Source organism: Eucyclogobius newberryi, unplaced genomic scaffold, assembly GCF_026437365.1.
Source record: "Eucyclogobius newberryi isolate DKJ021-1_F unplaced genomic scaffold, fEucNew1.0.hap1 SCAF_1, whole genome shotgun sequence".
NCBI lineage: Eukaryota > Metazoa > Chordata > Actinopteri > Gobiiformes > Gobiidae > Eucyclogobius > Eucyclogobius newberryi.
The window spans coordinates 19,312,430-19,333,430 of NW_027315723.1; the positions used below are offsets into that span (position 1 = coordinate 19,312,430).

Below are 21,001 nucleotides of genomic sequence, written 5' to 3' on the forward strand. Positions count from 1 at the left end.
TAAACAGCCACTGCACAAGAAGACACTAGAGTTCAGGACCACAGAGCGCCGTGCCACCGCCACAAACCACTCCTTTGAAGACAGTGAGGAGAATATTTTTGTTAATAAATAGAATCCCTCTTTCAACTGAAAAGGAGGTTTAAGGTTCAACCTTCAGGTCGTATACAATAGCGTGTTGAAGCCCTGGAGCGGGAGACGCCCGGGGAATTCTGATGCTAATCTGGTACTCATACTCATCAGTGATGAGGGAATGAAAGCCAGTTTACAAGAGGATTTGATCGCCTATTACAGGGCTGTTAGGATACATTTTCAGGAGGCTCCGCCCAGTGGGCGGGGCTTACTCAGATGAGAAAAAATATCTGAGTTCTCAGACTAGATCCACAGATTGAGAATGACTCTTGGGTGAGTCGAAACGTCTTTTTTTCCTAAAAACAGTGTCCAGATGATACAACTGAAGCTTTTCCTACAATGGACCCCTCCTGGACGAATGAGGAATTACACCGACTAGTTTTAACTTATTCACAACATTGTCCAATCTGCACCTAAAGTTGTTTTATTCTTTTATTTAATCAACTTGAATCCATAGATTATAATTGAACTGTGTCATTTCAAAAGCCGTTTTCTCAAAATACCTTTTTCGTTTTTCTGACATAAAGGTGAGAAGCATCTACAAACTTTAAACTTTATAATCTTGTACTTTTACAGAAGGATTTGTTGATATCTACTGTAATCCAAAGTTTATTCAAATCAAAACCCTGAGTTCATGTGATTTATAGATATATTTTGCTTTTAAGATTGCCTTTCTGCTTGGACAAGGCCAGGATATGGAAAAATCTCTCATGTCTTCACATTTTCTTTATATCATATTATCTTTCCTCTGCCTGTCACTCAGTAGCAGATCTGGAAGTACTGACTGGGCGACTTGACGGGGCTTTGGTAGCTGGACGTCTCCTGAGGCGCGCTGTTGCTAACGCTAGTGCTAGTTTTCTGCAGGTTCAAAGTGAATGAAGGGTTGGACTTTTTCTTCTCCGCTTTCGTGCCGTTACTGCCAGTGCCGCTCCTCGTTTTGGGCGCGTTGGGCGGATTGGTTTTGGTCGTCACTGTGGTCGCGGTTTTGGCCACGTCAGAACATCCAGTCTTTTTTGCGAGGGGGCTCAGATAGATCTGCATAGTCACTAAGTGAAGAGGTGGAATGAGGAGGAGACGAGAGACGAGCGATCATGGGATGTGACCAAAGGAGAGGCACGGGAAGAGGAACAGATTTTATGGTGAGATACGGGGAAAATGAAAAATGGCCATAAAATAACACATCACAACAGAATTCATAAAGATCAGCTGAGGAATTGTTGACTTTGGATAAAAACAACAACAACAACGACAACAACTTTGAATAAATGTATTTTGATTCCAATTTGACTTATTGATTTTTATCAAAAGCGACATAAAGATAGAAGTGTCTAATGAACGCTAATGTTAATGCTAATGCTAACCTAAATCAAATGTGAAGAGGAAAAGAAACAATGGGCCTTTTTCACAAACTTACAGTTGGATAATCACAGTCACATGTTCAGACCTTTAGTACCATTTAAATACTTCATCTGGAGACTTTTGTCTCCAAGTTAATCGTAACATACGATAAATGTTGAAATAACGGCACAAACAAAACTAATCTGTTTACAAAGGCCGTGGCTGCAGAGCCGCGGTCAAATAGTCCAGCAGTTTCAGGAGCCGTGGCACAAAATAACATGGCAGTTCCGCGGCTCTGTAGACACTCCCGTTTACAAAAGCACTCCACATTGCATTCTCTATACTTTCATCAAGTTTGTTCTATATTTAAGTGTGTTAGCCTTTAGCTTTGAGACAAAAACACTTTTAAAAACACGTAGGTTTCCACTGGTGACAAATTTACATCATACGTAGAAGTCTTAACCCGCTGCAGTAATTATCCATCTGTAACTCGCTTTCTGCTGTCAGTTCTTATTTTATTTTCAGGACTCGGCTAATTGACACTGATCTGCACTGTTACGGCAACAGGAACTAGCCGGGCGTATTGTTATTAAAGATACACTTGGTCGGACAAATCAACTGTTTTAGTTTGCAATTAATTCAGACGGTGGCGCTATTTCAACTTAAATATTTGGACTTAATTCAGGTTAGCATTAGCATCGAAACGCTAACACTAACCAACCACAATGAACAACGACATTGTCTATTCTCCGCTGACGTTCTTAACGCGCCGTCTGTGATTGTCCATCTGTAACTCGTCCACGGCGTGCTCTTTCACTCTTGTGCCTCACTCAAAGATAGAATATGTATTTAAAACAAACCCGAGGGGGGAGGGAGGTGTTCTACTACAGACACAAAGATAGAGATCATAAGAAACAAAGAGGGCAGGAGGAGACAACCAGTCAGCGGAAGTGTCGCTGTGCAAAGAGACAACATCTCCATGGAGACGAGGAGGTGATACATTTAAAGTCAACATTTCATATTTAGATTTTACTACTACATAACACTGCAAGAAAATCTATATCTACAATAAAGGAATTTAAATTATTTTGATTTAACCTTCTTGATTTGAGTTTGACGAGTTTAGAGTGACTTGTTTTCAATGCAGTGCTTCATGTGCATTTTTATCATTTTTAATTCATTATCAGAATTTAGGGGAAATTATTTTTGTTACAGATGAATAAAAAATGGAAAACAATGGGAAAAAAAGAATCCGTCTGTTTTCTCAGCTTACCCCACTGGTCAAATCAAAACACATTCACCTTTTGACTAGGAACCAATTTTTTGTGTAAAATAAGACGGAAATTGATTTAAATGTTAATTGACTTCATCGCATTAATCCAAACTACAGTCAAAACATCTCAAAAAGAAGAACAAAATCATCTCAATCCCCTCAGTTCTTGCAGTGTGCCGCGCTACACGCTTCTGCGATCATCCGTTCCTACCTTTGCAGTGCGTGACACGTCTCGTCCCTGCAGCAGATAAAGGATGGATAAACACCGGGAGACACAATGTTATTTTGGAGCTAAATCTCTTATCTGTCCTTTCACTATGACGGATGGAGAGCGGGGCCGCGGCTCGCAAATCTCATCCGATCAATAAAAGGCCTTTTGTGTGAGAGATGGAGACTCTTACCTAGCGCTACCGCGGCCTCTTTGGGTTTAGCGCTGCGTGGACAGAAACACAAAGGAGAAAAGACGATGAGTGGCACATAATGTACACTGAAAATGATGTGCGCGAGTCAAGATCCCAGGGGTTTGGCTGGATATCACTTGCAAAAACATCATCCAATCGGGGTTGTCAGTTTTTTCAAGCAACCGACAAAAATAAGCCCAAAAACGAGATGATTAATGAGGTGTGCGCCTGTTAAACTGCATATTTGACATTAACAACGTCTTTTAAAACGCTAACGACGTGCGTTTCGGCCATGTCTGGGTCTGTAAACGCCAAGAAGAACTGCCAAAATGCAACACGCGACTTCCAAAAAGTGTTATGGCTGCGTTCAGGTTCTGGTTTTAGACTCCTGTTCTAGTCCTGGTTTTGTTCTGGTTCAAGTTTAGTTCCAGGTTTAGGAGAAAAAGAGGGGAGGAATTAAACCAGTACCAAATCGTCGCATATTGGACCTTTAAGTCATTTCAGATATTCAATTTTTGCAGTGGCGTAACGGAACCATTCAAGCTGACAGTCTGATTCATAGAAGAAAGAAAAACAAAGGCCACGGCTCAATAAACTACATATCAAATACAAGTGGATGTTCTATCAGTCTAGGATTCAATGACAAGGCCAAAGAAATCCAATAATATTAAAACGTCTAAGACGTTTGTACCTTGGATGTCTTAAGAGGTCACACTTCCACTTTTTAGGCTTTTATAGGTTTCTAGAACTATCTTTACGTCTCAAGCTTGGCAGTGGGACCACACCCCTTTCACGCTCCGCTTTCGTGACTTCAGGACCTTCGATCGACGATTGCCTAGTCTTCCCCTCTGCTGGGGCACCTCCGCGATCCTCCAGGACGGGACGTGGCGCCTCCCCTCAGGACCCGCCCCCTCGCTACCGGACGAGGCCAAATCGCATCCGTTTCCGGCCTCGCCCCTTCCTTCGAAAGTCGATCCACGAGGAGTTGTTGAATCATGGGAACGCTGGTCCTCTACGGGCTTCGAGGTCTACGCCCACTATAACCTCCACGACCTCCAGTCCTTCAGTTGGGCTTCTCCTGGAGGTATCGCAGCCCTCATCGCCAGAAACCCCAGAACGACATCCACTTCTGTACATTTGTGTTTTTCATGTTTCTCATATGTCAATAAAACACTTTGCGTCCAAAATGTTGTTGTCCTGTCGAGTGAACGTGAGCCTAGCTGAAGAGTTCCTCGTGCTTTGAGTTCTTACAAGAGAAAAAGTCCCTCTCACTATCGACACTCGCCGCTAAAGCTCGTATGTCGTATGTCGTGCCGTCCATATCCTCTTTATACAGTTCAGAATGTTGTGAAGACGTGTGAACTAAGGTGTGTTTTAGCAGGACACGGGAGCTTTAAACACATGTATTTGCCTCTCAAACGCACTCTGAATTTGAAACACGTGCAGTCGTTCTCACCTCTCCTGGTCGGACTTCTTGCAGGAGGAAGCGGCGGAAGAGGGTCGTGTTCTGGCTTTACACGGACTGTCCTTCACGCTGCCCGGAGGACTCCTCACGCTGCTGCAGAACAGGACACGTTCAGCCATCACCAATCAAACAGGACGGAGTTTATTAGTCCGGTCATGTCTAATTATGATTATTTACAGGCAAAATGCTCTCCACGGGGAAATTTACAGCCGTTTTGACCTTGTTTGTGGTTCACATCTTTGTAAATACTGGATTTTCCTCGAGTTCATTGTCTTCTCCGTCAGCATAAATAGGCTAAAGTATAATTTTCTTACATTAGCTTCATAAAGTTTAATTTTTGTCAGTTCAAAGGACTTTAAGCCAGAATATTAATGAGATTCATCCCTGGAGCCAGTTCCTAATGAATAGTATTGACATTTCTTTAAAAAAAACAACTAAATCTTCCATCGAGTTTTGCCACTGTGACGTCGTTAAATCAAGAACGTGAACTCAACCTATGGCAATTGTCTTCATCAATATCGTCAAACAATATTGTCAATATCTTTCGGTTGAGTTAGATTTGTCGGCAGAGTTTGACCTCGTGATCTTTTAAAGTCCGTTTGACACATTCGACAAATAGAATGTGATTATATTTAAGACATGACCGACATTCTGCCTGTTTTTCTCCAATTTAGCATTTTTTGGTGACGTTTATAATGTCACTTCCTGGTTTGAGGTTACTTAGCTACCAGATTGTAAACAAGAGACAAAATCCATTTAAATCATACAACGGTTTTGATTTGACAAATAATTACAGCTGACGGCACCTTTATTTTGTTAAATGATCGTCATGAAAAAGTTGAGTGCAAATTGTCTCTCATTTTGGATGGGATGGCGCTTTTTGATGACATCACAGAGGTTGTACTACTTCCTGTCATTTTTAACTTTCAACTTGTCAAATTTTCCTCACAAATGTCAACTTGACTGATGAAAAACCGCGATAATCATCCACCACAGGGACAAACTCACCGAACGACGTAGTAAATCAAAAAAGTAAATCAAGATGTACTTTTAGAGCGAGAAAGTAGACGCTTCTCAGTCAGATTTGCAGAACTATTAAAGCGTAAAGTACATTGAGCTTTAAAAGGCACTGATTGGAAAATGTTTAGATTTCTCACATCTTACAGCGCAAAGTTTGGTTCTCTCAAAGTCGGGACTCAAACCACAGAGAAATACGCCGCCGTCGTTAAAACGCGTCGCGGCGTAGAAAGCGCAGAAGCTCGCACTCAAACGCAGCGAGTTAAAGTGAAGTACCGACGCCTAAACACACATTTAACCGGAGTGCGTTTAGCGCGTCGGCGGCGTCGGGGGGAGAGACTCTGTCAGCGGAACGAGTCGCGCCACGAGCCGTTAGCTAAACACAGCGCCTCATTCACGCTCCGGCTCGTGCGGCTAATGGCGGGATTATCGAGAGGCAATAGAGAGGAAGAGAACAGTTTTCTGCTGCTTTGAGAGAGAGAGATGGTAATGGGATGGTTATGGCGCATCTGTGGAGGGCGGCGTGTCCGTTTCCATCAGGGAATGATACAGGCCACATCCTGAGCGACAGATTATCCGATGGCGGTCTAAAAATACTATTATTGCAGTAATTAAAATGTGACTTGTGCTGTTTTGTCACGGTGCAGCGCTTTAGCCGGAGCAAGTGAAGTACAAAACACTTTAAAAGTGTTGATAAAAAGGAATAAAGAAACTGCGCCGATAATGAAGGGCGGGACCGATGTTATAAGTGGCGTTATGTTCAGGAGAGTTTTTATTATTTGCATGCTCTCTCTGTGTCTTGATTTTGTTTGTTATTTTATTTTCTATTGTTAAAAGACACAACGCAGCAGTTATGTTTAAATCATTGTTACAGTGTTTGTCGAATTTGACAGTTTTATTAATATAATGTAAGTCTTGCATTGTGTTGATGTCATTTAGTAATTGAGCCCTGTCCTTGAAGCAGAACTAAGTAGTTTAGAGCGCCCCCTGCTGCTACATTGTGAAAATACACTGTCAGAGAACTTTTTTCTTTAATAACCACGTACAAAAACATTTAACGTTGCCGATATAAAGGAAAAAAATGAGCCAGTGTTTCCCAGAACAGTTGTCTTTGGTTTGGCAAATGTTGCAAGACTGGTTTTACACTTAGAGACAGCAGGGGGCGACGACAGACACTTCAAACGCCCCGGAAATCAGATGTGTAATCAGATGTGTAATGAGATGAGTAATGAGGTAAAAGCGTTACTTAGTTCTCCATCAGGAGTCGGTTCTGTCTGAGTCCTTCGTTTCTTTGTAATCGCCTTCTTTCCCGCTGCCTGAAGCTCAGTAAACTCCAATATCCATCTATTGAATCCATGGCAGGGGTTTTGTCCCAAATACATTATTTGTCTTTGTTTGACAATGTCTTGTCTTTACTCCTCATGTTCATTTGGTCCTGTTCCAGTCCTGGTTTAGTTCCAGGTTTAGTCCCAGTTTGGATTTTAGAGTGTGAAGATATTTCCGGGTTGTTTAAAATATTATAATTAATAAAAAATAAAAAAATTACAAAGAAATGTATTCATAATTTTCTCAGTTTTGAGTGTCAATACGTTTTATTCATTATTATAATTTATTTAGTATTTAGTAGTAGTAGTAGTAATAGTAGTAATAGTAGTAGTAGTAGTAGTAGTAGTAGTAGTAGTAGTAGTAATAGTAGTAGTAGTAGTAGTAGTAGTAGTTGTCGTTTTGATATTCTTCTTTGCTCGTTTATAAAGACAAAAAGACAAAAATAGGTTGTTTTTTTATCTTGACATGTTTCTTTCACCTCAGAAATGTTTCTTTATCTGACACTTTTACATTACTTAAATATTGTCTTAATCTGTAGCTGTTTTCTGTACTTCCTCCTGCACTGGCTCAAAGTCACATGGAACATGAAACACTCTGTGGGACTGACCTGGAGGACGGCGTGGGGCTGTAGGTCCGGCCTGCGCCGCTGGAGGGCGCCGTAGAGCTCTTCTTAATTGTAGTGGATCTGGACGGAAGCGCCAGAGACACAGGTCTGGCTGAGGACAGAGGACAAGACGTGCTTTAAGCTGGAGCTGACCAAGGATCCTTCCTCTGTTTGGTCTTTCATCATCATTTTATTATCAAACCACTTTTTACTCTTTATTTTCTGTCTGGTGTTGTTTGAATCTCTAAACTCTGACACATTATGACTACAAATGTCAAGACGATGCAGCCAATCGATCATCGCGATTAATCAGTCACAATCACAGGGCTCAAATATAATCATAACCGCCATTTTAAAAAGCAGAATTTAGTCTCATAATTCAAGCCGCACTCCAAAAACTCCCTTTTTATGTGACTTTTTCTGTCACATAAACTTTACCATTCAAACGTTTGATTTCTTAAGGAATGGTAAATCTTTGAGACATCTGTAAAGAACATGGGGTCTTAATGTGCAATAAACATTTGGAAATGTTATGTTTATGTTATTTATTTTACCACTAAAATGTGATATAGTGACATCATCATCATACAGGATTCTTTAGGTCTTTTATTGTGAAGAGCTGTAAATACTAAGCCGCATGAACACATCTGCCAAAGCCGACAGAGCTGAAGGTCGTTGTACTCTCGTGTACCTTTGGCCCCCGCCCTCCTCCCGGTTGCCGTGGCAGCAGAAGAAGCAGACGCCTGGTGCTCCTCAGTGATGTTCAGCCTCTTCAGAACATCTGCCAGAGCCATCTTCAGCAGCTGGATCTCGTCCTCCTGCATCTGCATCCTCTGCTCCAGGTACGTCAGCCGGTCTGCCACGTCCAGGCCCGAGGCGGCGGAGCTGCGGCCGTCTGCAGAGGGACACATGAGGGGACACACATCAGAGATACAAGAGGGGACATGTCAGGGGACACATCAGAGACACATGAGGGACACGTAAGGGGACACATCAGGACACATCAGGGACACGTAAGGGGACACATCAGGACACATCAGGGACACGTAAGGGGACACATCAGGACACATCAGGGACACGTAAGGGGACACATCAGGACACATCAGGGACACGTAAGGGGACACATCAGGACACATCAGGGACAGCTCGCTCACATCGAAAGCCTGTAAATGACTCTTTGTCTCGCTGTGTTTGTAAATAGATTTTAGTGCAATAAAAAGTGTTCTTTCCTTGAGCAAATTCACTCTGCTTCATTAACGATATAAAAGAAGATGAACAAATGTGACACGTTTTCAAAACTAAATGAACTCTTTTTGTATTTGTATTTGAAGTCTGGAGATTATAACGATGGACATGAAACAGTTTGAAATCAGGCTTCCTGCACTGCACTTTTCTGGACCGAGATGTCTGATGTTTTTCCTGGATCTGCTCAAGCCATTCCTCCAGTTTGGGGGTCACTGCCCCAAGAGCTCGATCACTACAGGCACCACCGATACATTCACGCTCCAGGCCTTCTCCAGCTCCTCTCTTGAGGCCTTGGTATTTCTCTAGTTTCTCATGTTCCTTTTTCCAGATGTTTCCATCCCATGTACTGCAATGTCCACCACCACGTCTTTCCTCTGACCCTTGAGACCACCACTATGTCCGGTTGATTCGCCATTACCATTTGGTCTGTCTGTATCTGGAAGTCCCAGAGGACCTTGGAGGTGTTTCCCACTTTGTCCTTGGGGTCTCCAGCCCGTGCTCTGCACAGATGTTTCTGTACACTATGCCAGCTCCTGGTTATGGTGTTCCATGTATGCTGTCCCTGCAGCATCTTACACCCTGCAATATATATATATATATATATATATATATATATATATATATATATATATATATATATATATATATAAATATATATATATATATATATATATATATATATATATATATATATATATATATATATATATATATATATATATATAATAAGATAAGATAAGATATAGGTTGCACACAAGATTCTAATGATTTGGGAGAAAGAGAGAAGCATTTTCTCTATAATAATAAAACCTACATTGATTTCTGTGGCTTTAAGTGACTTCTGCTGATTTTTGTTTTATATTTTGAAAAAGTAAAGGACAAAACACTTGTAAATAATTGTTAAAATGAGTTTGAACTTTCTAAGCCCAAACCTTCTCTATTTGAGTGATTTTCCCTTCAGATGTGGTCACATGACCTATAGCCCGCGGCGTCGCAATCACGACACAATCGTCTGAACCGCATTCAAATAAAAACACTGTGAAACAATACAGAAAATGACACGGGCCAAATGCCAGCGCAGCCTTCGGAGACAGCGCCGCGGTGATAATCAGACATCTTTAACATTTAAAAGCAGCACTCGCTCAAACTGGGATAATGAGGTCAGTGCACAGCTGGGCCCTGATCTTCTGCTCGGCCGTGTAAACAAAGACCCCCCTGAACCCCCCTGAACCCCCCGGAACCCCCCAGAACCCCCCTAGAAGCGGCACAGTCACACCAGACACATCCAGGTTTGTATTTACTCTTATTAAACTATGACTTTATTTTACATTCTGCACATTATAAACGGCTAAATCGATCCAAAATGGGTTCGTATTTACAACTGGGACAATCGACTTTCTGTTCAACTAAATCTCCAATGAGCAGTGACTTTACATTTACTTGGTTTTATTGTTGTAAAACGGCTACACAACATTTCTGAACCTTGTGTATATGATCCAGACTCACATTTAAATATATATATATAAATAAATAAGTCGTGGAGCAGGTGAAAACAGATGCATTTTCTGAGCACTCGAGCCCTAAATACAACTTTGACGACACTAATGATGAATAAACACTGTTATAACGAGACTAAAAGCTCATTAAAGCTGATTTAGCCTGATATGCATCCTTTAGATAGACATAGGCAACCGTTGTGGCCATGGTAACGACTAATGATGAATGTACTTTATGCCACAGAGACACGAGCGAGAAGCGGGAGGATCAATAATAATATTATTCATGGTAAATGCACACGATTGTTATGTTAAAAATGATGGACATGAATATCATCGAAACAAAAGAAATATAATCGCAATAATCCACAATATATCACTAAAACCTGAGTTAGAATGAGATCTTAGTGAGTGCTCCAGTGCTTTATCGTACGAGAGTCAAAAAACAATACAACAACAACAAACAAACAATAAATAAAAAACAAATTGTTCTTTCTATCGTACATTGAATCATTATTATTTATGTGCAGCATTGATGACACTCGGGACAGTTTAAAGGTGCACTACGTAGCTTTTCCTGGTACACCGCAAGCAGAACCGCTTCTGCGCAGATCTGACATGTAAGTTACAAAGTGTTAGAAAAGATAACGTTCTGAAATAAGAGTTCAAGAAGAAAAACTATGATTTGTCCACAATGAAGAAACAACAGAAGAAACAAGAGCAGACAAGGTAAAAACAATCACGGTTTTAGCTTCCTGCTTCCTGTTTCCAGCTTCCTGTTTCCTGTTTCCTGTTTCCAACTTCCTGTTTTCTGTTTCCTGTTTCAAGACATTTTCACTTTCAAACAATATAGTATTTTGTTATAAAATAGTAAGGGACATAAAGTAAATTTCCCATCATTCTGAATCTTATTTCATCCAAGTTTAAATAAGTGACGAGAACATCTATCTCCATTTAAAATATACATATTTTTTTTTTTTGGGGGGGGAAAGCTGCGACTAAAGATGACTTTCGTAGTCGATTAGTCAGTGGTCATTATTGTATTAGTCGAAAAGCCTCTCTATTGTATAATAATATATTTAAATCTAATTTCAGACAAATAAAGGTTGAAATATAATGACTGACGGCCGCTGGATAGAGAATATTTACCCAAAAAGAAATACAGTATCATTGATCAAAATCCAAAATCCGTTGTCCAAAATGAAACCGTCGCTGTCTATCAAAGCTCTTTCATCACGTGTCGTAGCGTCTGTATTTTCCCAGATAACGATGATCAAAACACGACTATGCTTCAGATTATCCCGATTAATCGCTGCAGCCGTACTTTTCCGATACCGTACTAATGACATCATAGTTGAACTCTCCACGCATTCAGGTGAGTACGACACAGCTGTAAACAAGTGTAAGCGTTGTACCCTGCTCGTCGCCGAGCGGCCAGTGCGGATTTGTCGGCCTGTGATGCCCCTCGTCTCCCGCCATCGCAGCAGTGGTGATGGTGGCGGTGGTGGTCTTCCTCCTCTTCCTCTCCTCCCTCGAGCACAGCCGTTCGTTCTTTCTTCCCCCTGTAGCGCCATCTGCCTCTCTCTGACGTCGCTCCATCACGTCCACGAGCTTCTCATGCTCTGCACCTCCAGACTCGAGGTGGACGTTCTTCTCCGTGTGACGGCAGATCGGAGGTGGATCGGGATTAAATCTGCGCTCCGGACAAAACTGCGTGTGTGTGTGTTTGAGGGAATACAATGATAATCCCACGGACTGAGCCCCTCAAACCCCGCCCACGGACGTATAATCCCATCGAACGGCACAAACCAGCGACGGACCGGGACGAGGAAGAGCCTGTCCTGCTGTTTGAAGCGGAAATATGACGTGAAATCAGCTTTAACGAGCTTTTAACTGTGTGAATAATAATCCTTTGTGTTGTCCTGGGTGCTCGGATAAGTCCTGTTCTCACCTACCCCTTATCTCCTCCCCCCGTATGTGTGCTTTGTTGTGATTATTGGAAAAATAAAGACTCTGAGTGACACGTGCAAGGTTTCGACACAAAACAAAAACTTATAAATAAGGATGTATCAGTGACCCAAATGTCATTGGTTTGTTTTGCAGCAACAGATATATAAACAAACTACATAGACCATGATCCTTTGCGACATTTCAGTGCAAAGACATGAAGAAAGTACAGTTTTTAAGCAGTTAATTCCCTGGAAAATGATTCACACAAATGCTTGTTGGGGCGTTTTGGATGGACAAGTAGTATTTCTACAATATCACAGTAAATATCGCACCGTGACATTAATATCGTGATAATATCGTACCATGACGTTTGCATATTGACATATCACTACATATAAATGATAATATGCAGCTGGTTAAAGGCTTGCCTGTTCTGCAGTTTCGAACAGGAAGTCGATGGAACTGTTTCTGAAATGAAGCCGTTTTGGATCAATATTGTTGTTTATAATGAACAAAATATAAAATGATACGTCTCCTTTAACTTTAAGGGCCTTGTCTTGTGGATGTGGTCTCGCTTTGCCCAGAACGTTCCGCAGTGTGGCATTAACCACTTCTGTCTCGCAAGTGTTTTACGGCTCAAAAACATTATTATTGGATGAGATTTGACTTGTGAGTTGACGGTTGTGTCGCCAGTTTTAATGTCCTAACGTGGAACATTCCAGGCAAAGCTACGTCATCTCCACCAGGGGCAGCAGCGAGTCAACAGAACAACTGCAACTTGACAACTTCAGCTATGACAATAACTGCAGTTGTACTTTAATCATTGTAATTATCTAAAATATACAGCTAAAAAAATGAACTTTTATAGCGAAAAAAGTCCATTATTAAATAAAAAGGTCAAAAAAATTATCTATTATTTCAGATTTTCATTGATAATACAGTTTATTTGCGCATATTCTTCATCTAGAAGCCTTTAGACTCTACATTTCAACCTCAATTTGGTTAGAAATGAATTTTAAACATCTCTAAATGTACAACAGACATAATCTTTTGACTTCACAAGCGGTGGACCCTTTAACTGCACTTTTAAATGCAACAAAAACGCTTGAATTAGTCGTGCGTTGTCCGCTGTCACCGGGGAAACCTACTACGCGCTCACGATAACTAATCTTGAAGCGCAATTTATTCATCTAATGAAAAACACTGCCACAAACGATGACGAAGAGACAATAAAGCCGTTCAAGATAATCCACGAGCCGCAACGAATAAACAAATAAACAGCAGAACGAGACGATAATTAGCCATCAAAGTTACTTATTCCACAGCTCAAATCTTACATAACTCTCCCAAAGATATCTCGTTCCATCTGCCGTCAACAGGAAACCCAAATCCTCTTCTCTGTTGACGGGGAAATCAGAATTCAGCGCACATTTTTGACCCATCGGTGAGCAGTAAATATGAGATAAATAGACGTTGTATTTTCTCGTTTGACATGGTGTTTTGGAGGAAAGAATCAAAGTGCAACGTCTCTGTGAGTGACGAGGTTTCAAAGGCGCTGGAGTGTTTGCCTGTTGTATCATCGTGGAAAGACTGAACAGAGGCGATAATAAGTGAGATTCAAACTTCAAAAAACTGTGTTAAATAGAAGTGAGAATCTGTAGGAAACGCTGCATCTGGACAATATTTTTTTAAAAACCCTTACGCTTGGGGATTATTTTTCCTATAAAGCCTGAAAAAATGAGCCCCAGATCTCTAATAGAATTTTCAATTCTAATAGAATTGAAGACGACACCGTTACTTTTCGTAACAAGAGCAACACAGATTTTGGGAACGGCCAAGGTTCCGCTGTTCGCTACAGTTTTGAAATGTTCCGCTTCACTGACCATCCCTATGATCTCTTTGATTTTAATGACTAGTATCAATGAACCTTTTGTTATCATGGGGTTTGAATATCTAATTAAATAACAATGTAATGTATGTAATGATATTATTGTGGGCTGCCGACAGCACCTTCTGGCAGCTTCTTATGAGCACTAGATCTCATACAGATACAGTCGGATTCATGAGCTGAGCCAATCCTAAAGTTGATTTGCTTTTGGTCTGAGACACTACACAAAAATGTCTGTTCAAAGTACATTAACCTGGCCTGTGAGTTTGAATCTCAGCTGACAATTTGCTGTATGTCCTCCCTTCTCTCATCCCCATTTCACGCTAACACTGTCTGTTCTGATGAAGACTGAACCACCAGTAGATGTAGCATTCAGAAAGCAATATTTCCCAATAACGCTTTTTGTTGTTGAACCAGATTGTATCTTTTCAACATTTTATTTGGCATTAGATATATCTTGTATTCAACTTTTTCTATTTTGCAGGTTATTTATTTACGGTGCAGTTTACTATTGGATCTAGACTGTGTAGATAGACATTTTAATAGGAAATGTGAAAATATGCAATAACTCCACTTGTTTGTCACTCTCTGTACACTGCACACTTTAATGAAAGATGTGCTCACTCATTAAAAAATAAACAAATAAAAAACAACGAGCCCCATTTCAAACTGAAGCTGTTCCTAAACATTTTGGAGCACAAACGATTGTCTGGAGACTTCGTGAAGCTGAGATTTTGGACTTTGAGGTCTGTTTTACTCTAATTATAAGTAAAACCAAGCTGTGCTCAGAGGAATTCCGACCGTTTCAATCTGAAGGACTGTTCTCTCCTGAGCTCTGATTGGTCCAGGCCAAAGGGAGGAGTTACAACTGAAACATGCCCATAAATCTGACCGTTTGGGTCGTTTCGATGGAGCTCTGATCATCTTTGAGTTCCGCTGAGGTTTTATCAGGCTGTTGTAGACTGAAGGGAGGTTAGTTAGAGTAGTTTATTTCAAATACAGGTGTTTTTGGACATAAGACTCAGAACTCATGTATCTGCTCAAAGTTATGCATTTATACAAGGTCTAACTCCACAATACAATCACATTTTATAATATTTTGCTGTACTTGTTTCTTGAACATTTCCATCTCTGATTTTGACCATTTTCAACAGTGATTTTGGCTTTTTTTCCTTCTCGATTTTAAACTTTTTTTCCGACTACTTTTGAATCCTTTTCCAACGCAAAAACGCTCCCGGACAAACAAGGAATTACGTGCACTTTGTCATCAACAGGGAGACGTTTCCAGAAAGCCTCGTAAACAAAGCGTGGCGAGCGTTTTCCCGCGTTTCTTTGACCTTTTCCGCGTTCCCAAATGTCAGCGTTCAATACACATCTCTCACACAACGCCGTAAGTCAGCGTCAAATTGACCTCGAACTCGCCACGTTTACAAGTTGTCAAAGCATTTTTACTCAACCGTTATCCGTCTACTCGAGCGGGCGTTTGGATAACCCGCTTTGTTTCGCCGAACAGTCTGTTACATTCCAGAAAGTGCCAGAAGTGGATTGGTGCCTGAGCCGTTGTAGAGAGTGGAGAAACGCGCCGGTGTTTGCGGCTCGTGGTGGAGGACGTCTTAATCTGGTCTCCAGGGCCGCGATGACATCACCCTCGTGCCTCCTCCACACGACACATACGGGATTGGGATTAGCATAGAGCGTAATCCCGGCACCGCGGAAGGGAATTAGAGAGCAGCGAACGCTCGGTCTCTCCCTCCGCCTCATCGAAAAGGCACCGGCGAAACTGAAGGATGTCACGGTTTATCTTCATTAGAGCAGTTTATCTGTAGAGCGCAATTCATACACCAGTCAATTCAACGTACTTCACACAACAAGAGAAATATACATTCAAATCACCCAGAGTCAGGACTAAACATGGACCGGCCTCCTGCTGGTGCCAGAGTCAGGACTAAACATGGACCGGCCTCCTGCTGGTGCCCAGAGTCAGGACTAAACATGGACCGGCCTCCTGCTGGTGCCCAGAGTCAGGACTAAACATGGACCGGCCTCCTGCTGGTGCCAGAGTCAGGACTAAACATGGACCGGCCTCCTGCTGGTGCCAGAGTCAGGACTAAACATGGACCGGCCTCCTGCTGGTGCCAGAGTCAGGACTAAACATGGACCGGCCTCCTGCTGGTGCCAGAGTCAGGACTAAACATGGACCGGCCTCCTGCTGGTGCCAGAGTCAGGACTAAACATGGACCGGCCTCCTGCTGGTGCCAGAGTCAGGACTAAACATGGACCGGCCTCCTGCTGGTGCCAGAGTCAGGACTAAACATGGACCGGCCTCCTGCTGGTGCCAGAGTCAGGACTAAACATGGACCGGCCTCCTGCTGGTGCCAGAGTCAGGACTAAACATGGACCGGCCTCCTGCTGGTGCCAGAGTCAGGACTAAACATGGACCGGCCTCCTGCTGGTGCCAGAGTCAGGACTAAACATGGACCGGCCTCCTGCTGGTGCCAGAGTCAGGACTAAACATGGACCGGCCTCCTGCTGGTGCCAGAGTCAGGACTAAACATGGACCGGCCTCCTGCTGGTGCCAGAGTCAGGACTAAACATGGACCGGCCTCCTGCTGGTGCCAGAGTCAGGACTAAACATGGACCGGCCTCCTGCTGGTGCCAGAGTCAGGACTAAACATGGACCGGCCTCCTGCTGGTGCCAGAGTCAGGACTAAACATGGACCGGCCTCCTGCTGGTGCCAGAGTCAGGACTAAACATGGACCGGCCTCCTGCTGGTGCCAGAGTCAGGACTAAACATGGACCGGCCTCCTGCTGGTGCCAGAGTCAGGACTAAACATGGACCGGCCTCTTTCAGTTTTATGGAGCTAAAATCTGGAACATTCTTCCTGAAGATGTGAGACAGGTTCTACTCTGTAATGTTAAAAACAGTTTTGTTTAGCTGTACATATGACTGAAAGGATTTTTCTTTTCTCTCTTAAACTGTTTTGCACTTTGAATTGTCTTGTGTCTGAAATGTGCTCTACAAATAAATTTGCCTAAATGTTTCCTTTGTTAATAAACCTGTTGTTTCGGAATATAAATACTATTAACGCTAACATTAGGTTTGTAACTCTTCTGTTGGAGAGTCCGCAACCTGCTTGAGATGTTATTGTGTTGCCTGAAATGCTCCTTAGTACACTCTGCTTTAAAACGATTTATCTCCATGGAAACCGGCAGCTGACCCCAACCGACCAAGTTACAAGTGAGATCTGCGGAGAGGCAACTTTCCGAGGGTTGGGACTAGGGTTAGTTTAGGAACCGTTAATCTGTTTAAGGTTAAGTCTTTAGGACAGGCTAGCTAGCTGCATCCGGCTAGCTCACTGTTAGCGCTAATGCTCGATTTGAAGCATTATAAATATCAAAATAACGTCACAAACTTAAGTAATCTACATATCAAAACAAACAATTGGTCAGACTTTGCGTTAATGCTTTAATACTTTATACTTTACGTTTGATATAAATTAGCATTAGCATTGAGACACAGTGAGCTAGCCAGCGCACAGACCCGATTGAATAAGATGCTAGAAAGTTTAATGGCATATTGTGGAAGATTCCAGGCAGAAAAGTAACAACTCCATGAAGAAAATAAAGCAGAAGACCCTTCAGCAGAAAAGTCACATGACGTTTTCTAGTTTTAGGCTTTTTCACTTCGTAATATTTGTTTTTTATTTGAAGCTAAATGATCAACACTGCAGCTTCAGCACTGGCACTCCATTTAACTTTGGAACAACACATCCCAGGTACAAAACTCCAGCAATGGAAGCAATGAGTAGAATAACCAAAACACACAACAACCGTTATTTCCACTGATTGAAGACTCTCAGGTTATATACTGCACTCTACTTCATTACCAGCGCTTTTTACTATTTTATCATAAGCAGTTGTGACTTTTTAAAATCTGGTCTCCCTAAAATGGATCCCTATAAACAACAAGCAGTAACAACGAGACGAACGAGAGCGATGGAAGCGACTCTCAGGGACTGGACTGGAATGCCTTTGGACATGTATGAAATGGACTGACAAATTAACCGGACATCGGAACGAACGAAACGGAAACGTGTTGCTCTCTGTATCTGGTTCTGTTCGGGGTTTTTCTTTTTTGGTTTATGTTTAATTCTAAAACAATAAAAAGAAGTTGTAGGCCCGATTGTGCTGCGAACACTCTCTAATGTCTGAACAGAACTAGTAATTTTCACCTTTTTGCAGTGCATCGGCAGATCTCCCATAATGTTCTTGTATCACATAAATGTCATGGCAACAGCAGACATTAGCAGCACATCTCTGACATGTTTAAAAAGCATATGGCCGCTTTATGTCTCGGCTCAGTGAAATATGTCGGCCCAGAACATGCTTCACAGATGGTGTTTTTGGATGAAGACGCAGCGTCTGTCGCCTCAGAACGGCTCCTGTTTGACCGTACACGAGGTGATCCGGTGTTTGGTGATCCTGTGTTTGGTGATCCTGTGTTTGGTGATCCAGTGTTTGGTGATCCTGTGTTTGGTGATCTTGTGTTTGGTGATCCAGTGTTTGGTGATCCGGTGTTTGGTGATCCGGTGTTTGGTGATCCTATGTTTGGTGATCTGGTGTTGGTGGTGTTTGGTGATCCGGTGTTTGGTGATCCTATGTTTGGTGATCCGGTGTTGGTGGTGTTTGGTGATCCGGTGTTTGGTGATCCTATGTTTGGTGATCTGGTGTTTGGTGATCCTATGTTTGGTGATCTGGTGTTTGGTGATCCGGTGTTTGGTGATTCTATGTTTGGTGATCCGGTGTTGGTGGTGTTTGGTGATCCGGTGTTTGGTGATCCTATGTTTGGTGATCCGGTGTTGGTGGTGTTTGGTGATCCGGTGTTTGGTGATCCTATGTTTGGTGATCCGGTGTTTGGTGATCCTATGTTTGGTGATCTGGTGTTTGGTGATCCTATGTTTGGTGATCCGGTGTTGGTGGTGTTTGGTGATCCGGTGTTTGGTGATCCTATGTTTGGTGATCCGGTGTTGGTGATCCTATGTTTGGTGATCCGGTGTTGGTGGTGTTTGGTGATCCGGTGTTTGGTGATCCGGTGTTGGTGGTGTTTGGTGATCCGCCGGTGCTGATGTGGCGTGGGGACGAGCGGCGGTTTGGTTTTTAAAATCTCATGCTCTACATCTGGTGCAAGAAAGGTTTATGCAGCGGCTCAAATGACTGTCTTATAAAAGTCTGAAGAAATATCACAATAAACCATGATATAAAAGTACATTACACTTTTGATATAATAACCCAGTGATACTTTATAGTGTCACAAGACTACATGAACAAGACTTAACTCGTAATGAATAAATTGTTTATTAAGAATTATCCAGGCTTAATTACTGCATAATTAATACTCTTAATCTGACTCTTAATCCTTTTAATTAAGTCGTTACTAAGCCTGAATTATTTATAATAATCATCTATAATTTAACGCTGAATCTTAATAAATTGTTAGTTAGTCAGTTAGTTAGTTAGTTAGTTTGTTATGAATTAGGTCTTCATTCATGCTTTATTAATTATATATAATATTCTAATATAAAGTTAAAAAACATTGGGTCAAGTAAATGTAAAAAAACGAGTTGTTATGTAGCATCAATAATGAGTGGTGAATGTATATTACTCTTCGTTCTACAAATATAGTCATGTAAAATAGTACGAAAAATGAAGAAAATGTTTCCCCTTTAATGCATTACAATAAAGTTTCCCAAAAAATATTGTTTCAACTTTTGTTGAGACTCAGATGTTTGTCTTTTAGGCTTCAGTCTCATCTTCAGCCGGTGCGTGGGGATCGTTAACACGACGTAAAAACATGATCAATATTAAAGGCCATTTTGTCTTCTCCAGGTGGGTGCACAAGACTTCCGCTGTATGTCTCTCACCCCCCGTCGCGCCCCGTTTGCTCTCACCCGTCATGAAGTCTGCGTCCGGGGCCAGCAGGGAGTCGCTGTGGACACTCTCCTTCAGCGAGAGCCTCCTGTCCGGGCTGCTCCGATCGTCCCCCAGATCCACCAGCAGCTCCATGTTTGGGCCCTCGTCCGCCGCTCCCTCTGCCATGGCCTCGCTCCGACTGCCGCCTTATCCCGCCGTGAGCCTCCTGTGCTGCCCCCTAAGCCGGCGGGTGACACTCGCCCCCACCCGGTCCTTCTGCGTATGGGATTTGTACATCAGTGCGCTGAACGGGGTGATGTCACAGATTAAGGGCCCGTTAAGCATCTGAAGTCATCTGGAGACAAAGCTGGACCGGCCGGCTGTTTGTGTGGCCCGCAAAGCCTCCTCTGAGCTTTGCTGCGTCGGCATCAGTTTCATACAATCAAAAGTAAATAAAAATGTCCCGTCGTCGAAAACGTACCTGGAGTTTAGCTTGTTTTGGCGAGTTTGATGAATCTTCAGAACGTCTTCTCCACTTCCGGCGACAAAAGCATTGTTTTTAGGTCCATAAATCACGGTCAGACTCGTTTTGAGCATTTCTGCCTCAAATCATGTCAAGAAATTACACATGAATCAATGCTATTATTTAACAGTCAGAGAACATAATTCAACTTAGAATATTAAACGACACAGAAACGTCAGTCTTTTGTGTGGCTTGCAAGGGAGAGGAAGGCTTAGCCGAGTCAAGATGTTGTAGGCAACCTGAACGACTTTCCAAAATCACTCTCAGCGTTCCTCCCTCTTACAAGTCATTTTATTAAAATCACACATAAAAAGGAGGCGGGTCACATTTCTCATTGGTCAGCTTCACATCAAGGCACTTGTCTTTTACGACTCTTTGGTATTATCTTTAGAGATAACAACCTTGGTGAATGTTCTACCCATCTGGTCCCCAGGA

At 42.2% G+C, this 21,001-nt stretch overlaps 1 protein-coding gene across 3 annotated transcripts; it reads right to left on the reverse strand.

Annotated features, from left to right (window-relative positions):
* Nucleotides 1-797: 797 nt before the first annotated feature.
* Nucleotides 798-20,288, reverse strand: LOC140354805 (uncharacterized). 3 transcript variants are annotated; one of them, XM_072440047.1, is made up of 7 exons: nt 11,710-11,917; nt 8,245-8,448; nt 7,557-7,665; nt 4,598-4,696; nt 3,142-3,173; nt 2,952-2,978; nt 798-1,175 (listed from the first exon to the last, which is right to left on the reverse strand). In XM_072440047.1, exons 1-7 carry the CDS (start codon nt 11,891-11,893, stop codon nt 889-891), a joined length of 942 nt encoding a protein of 313 aa, XP_072296148.1. In that variant the 5' UTR covers nt 11,894-11,917; the 3' UTR covers nt 798-888. The 3 variants fall into 3 exon arrangements, with proteins under 3 accessions (XP_072296148.1, XP_072296140.1, XP_072296157.1); XM_072440039.1 differs by having other exon boundaries at nt 803-1,175; nt 4,598-4,699; XM_072440056.1 differs by lacking the exon at nt 11,710-11,917 and adding an exon at nt 20,082-20,288 and having other exon boundaries at nt 835-1,175; nt 4,598-4,699.
* Between the last annotated feature and the right edge of the window lie 713 nt (nt 20,289-21,001).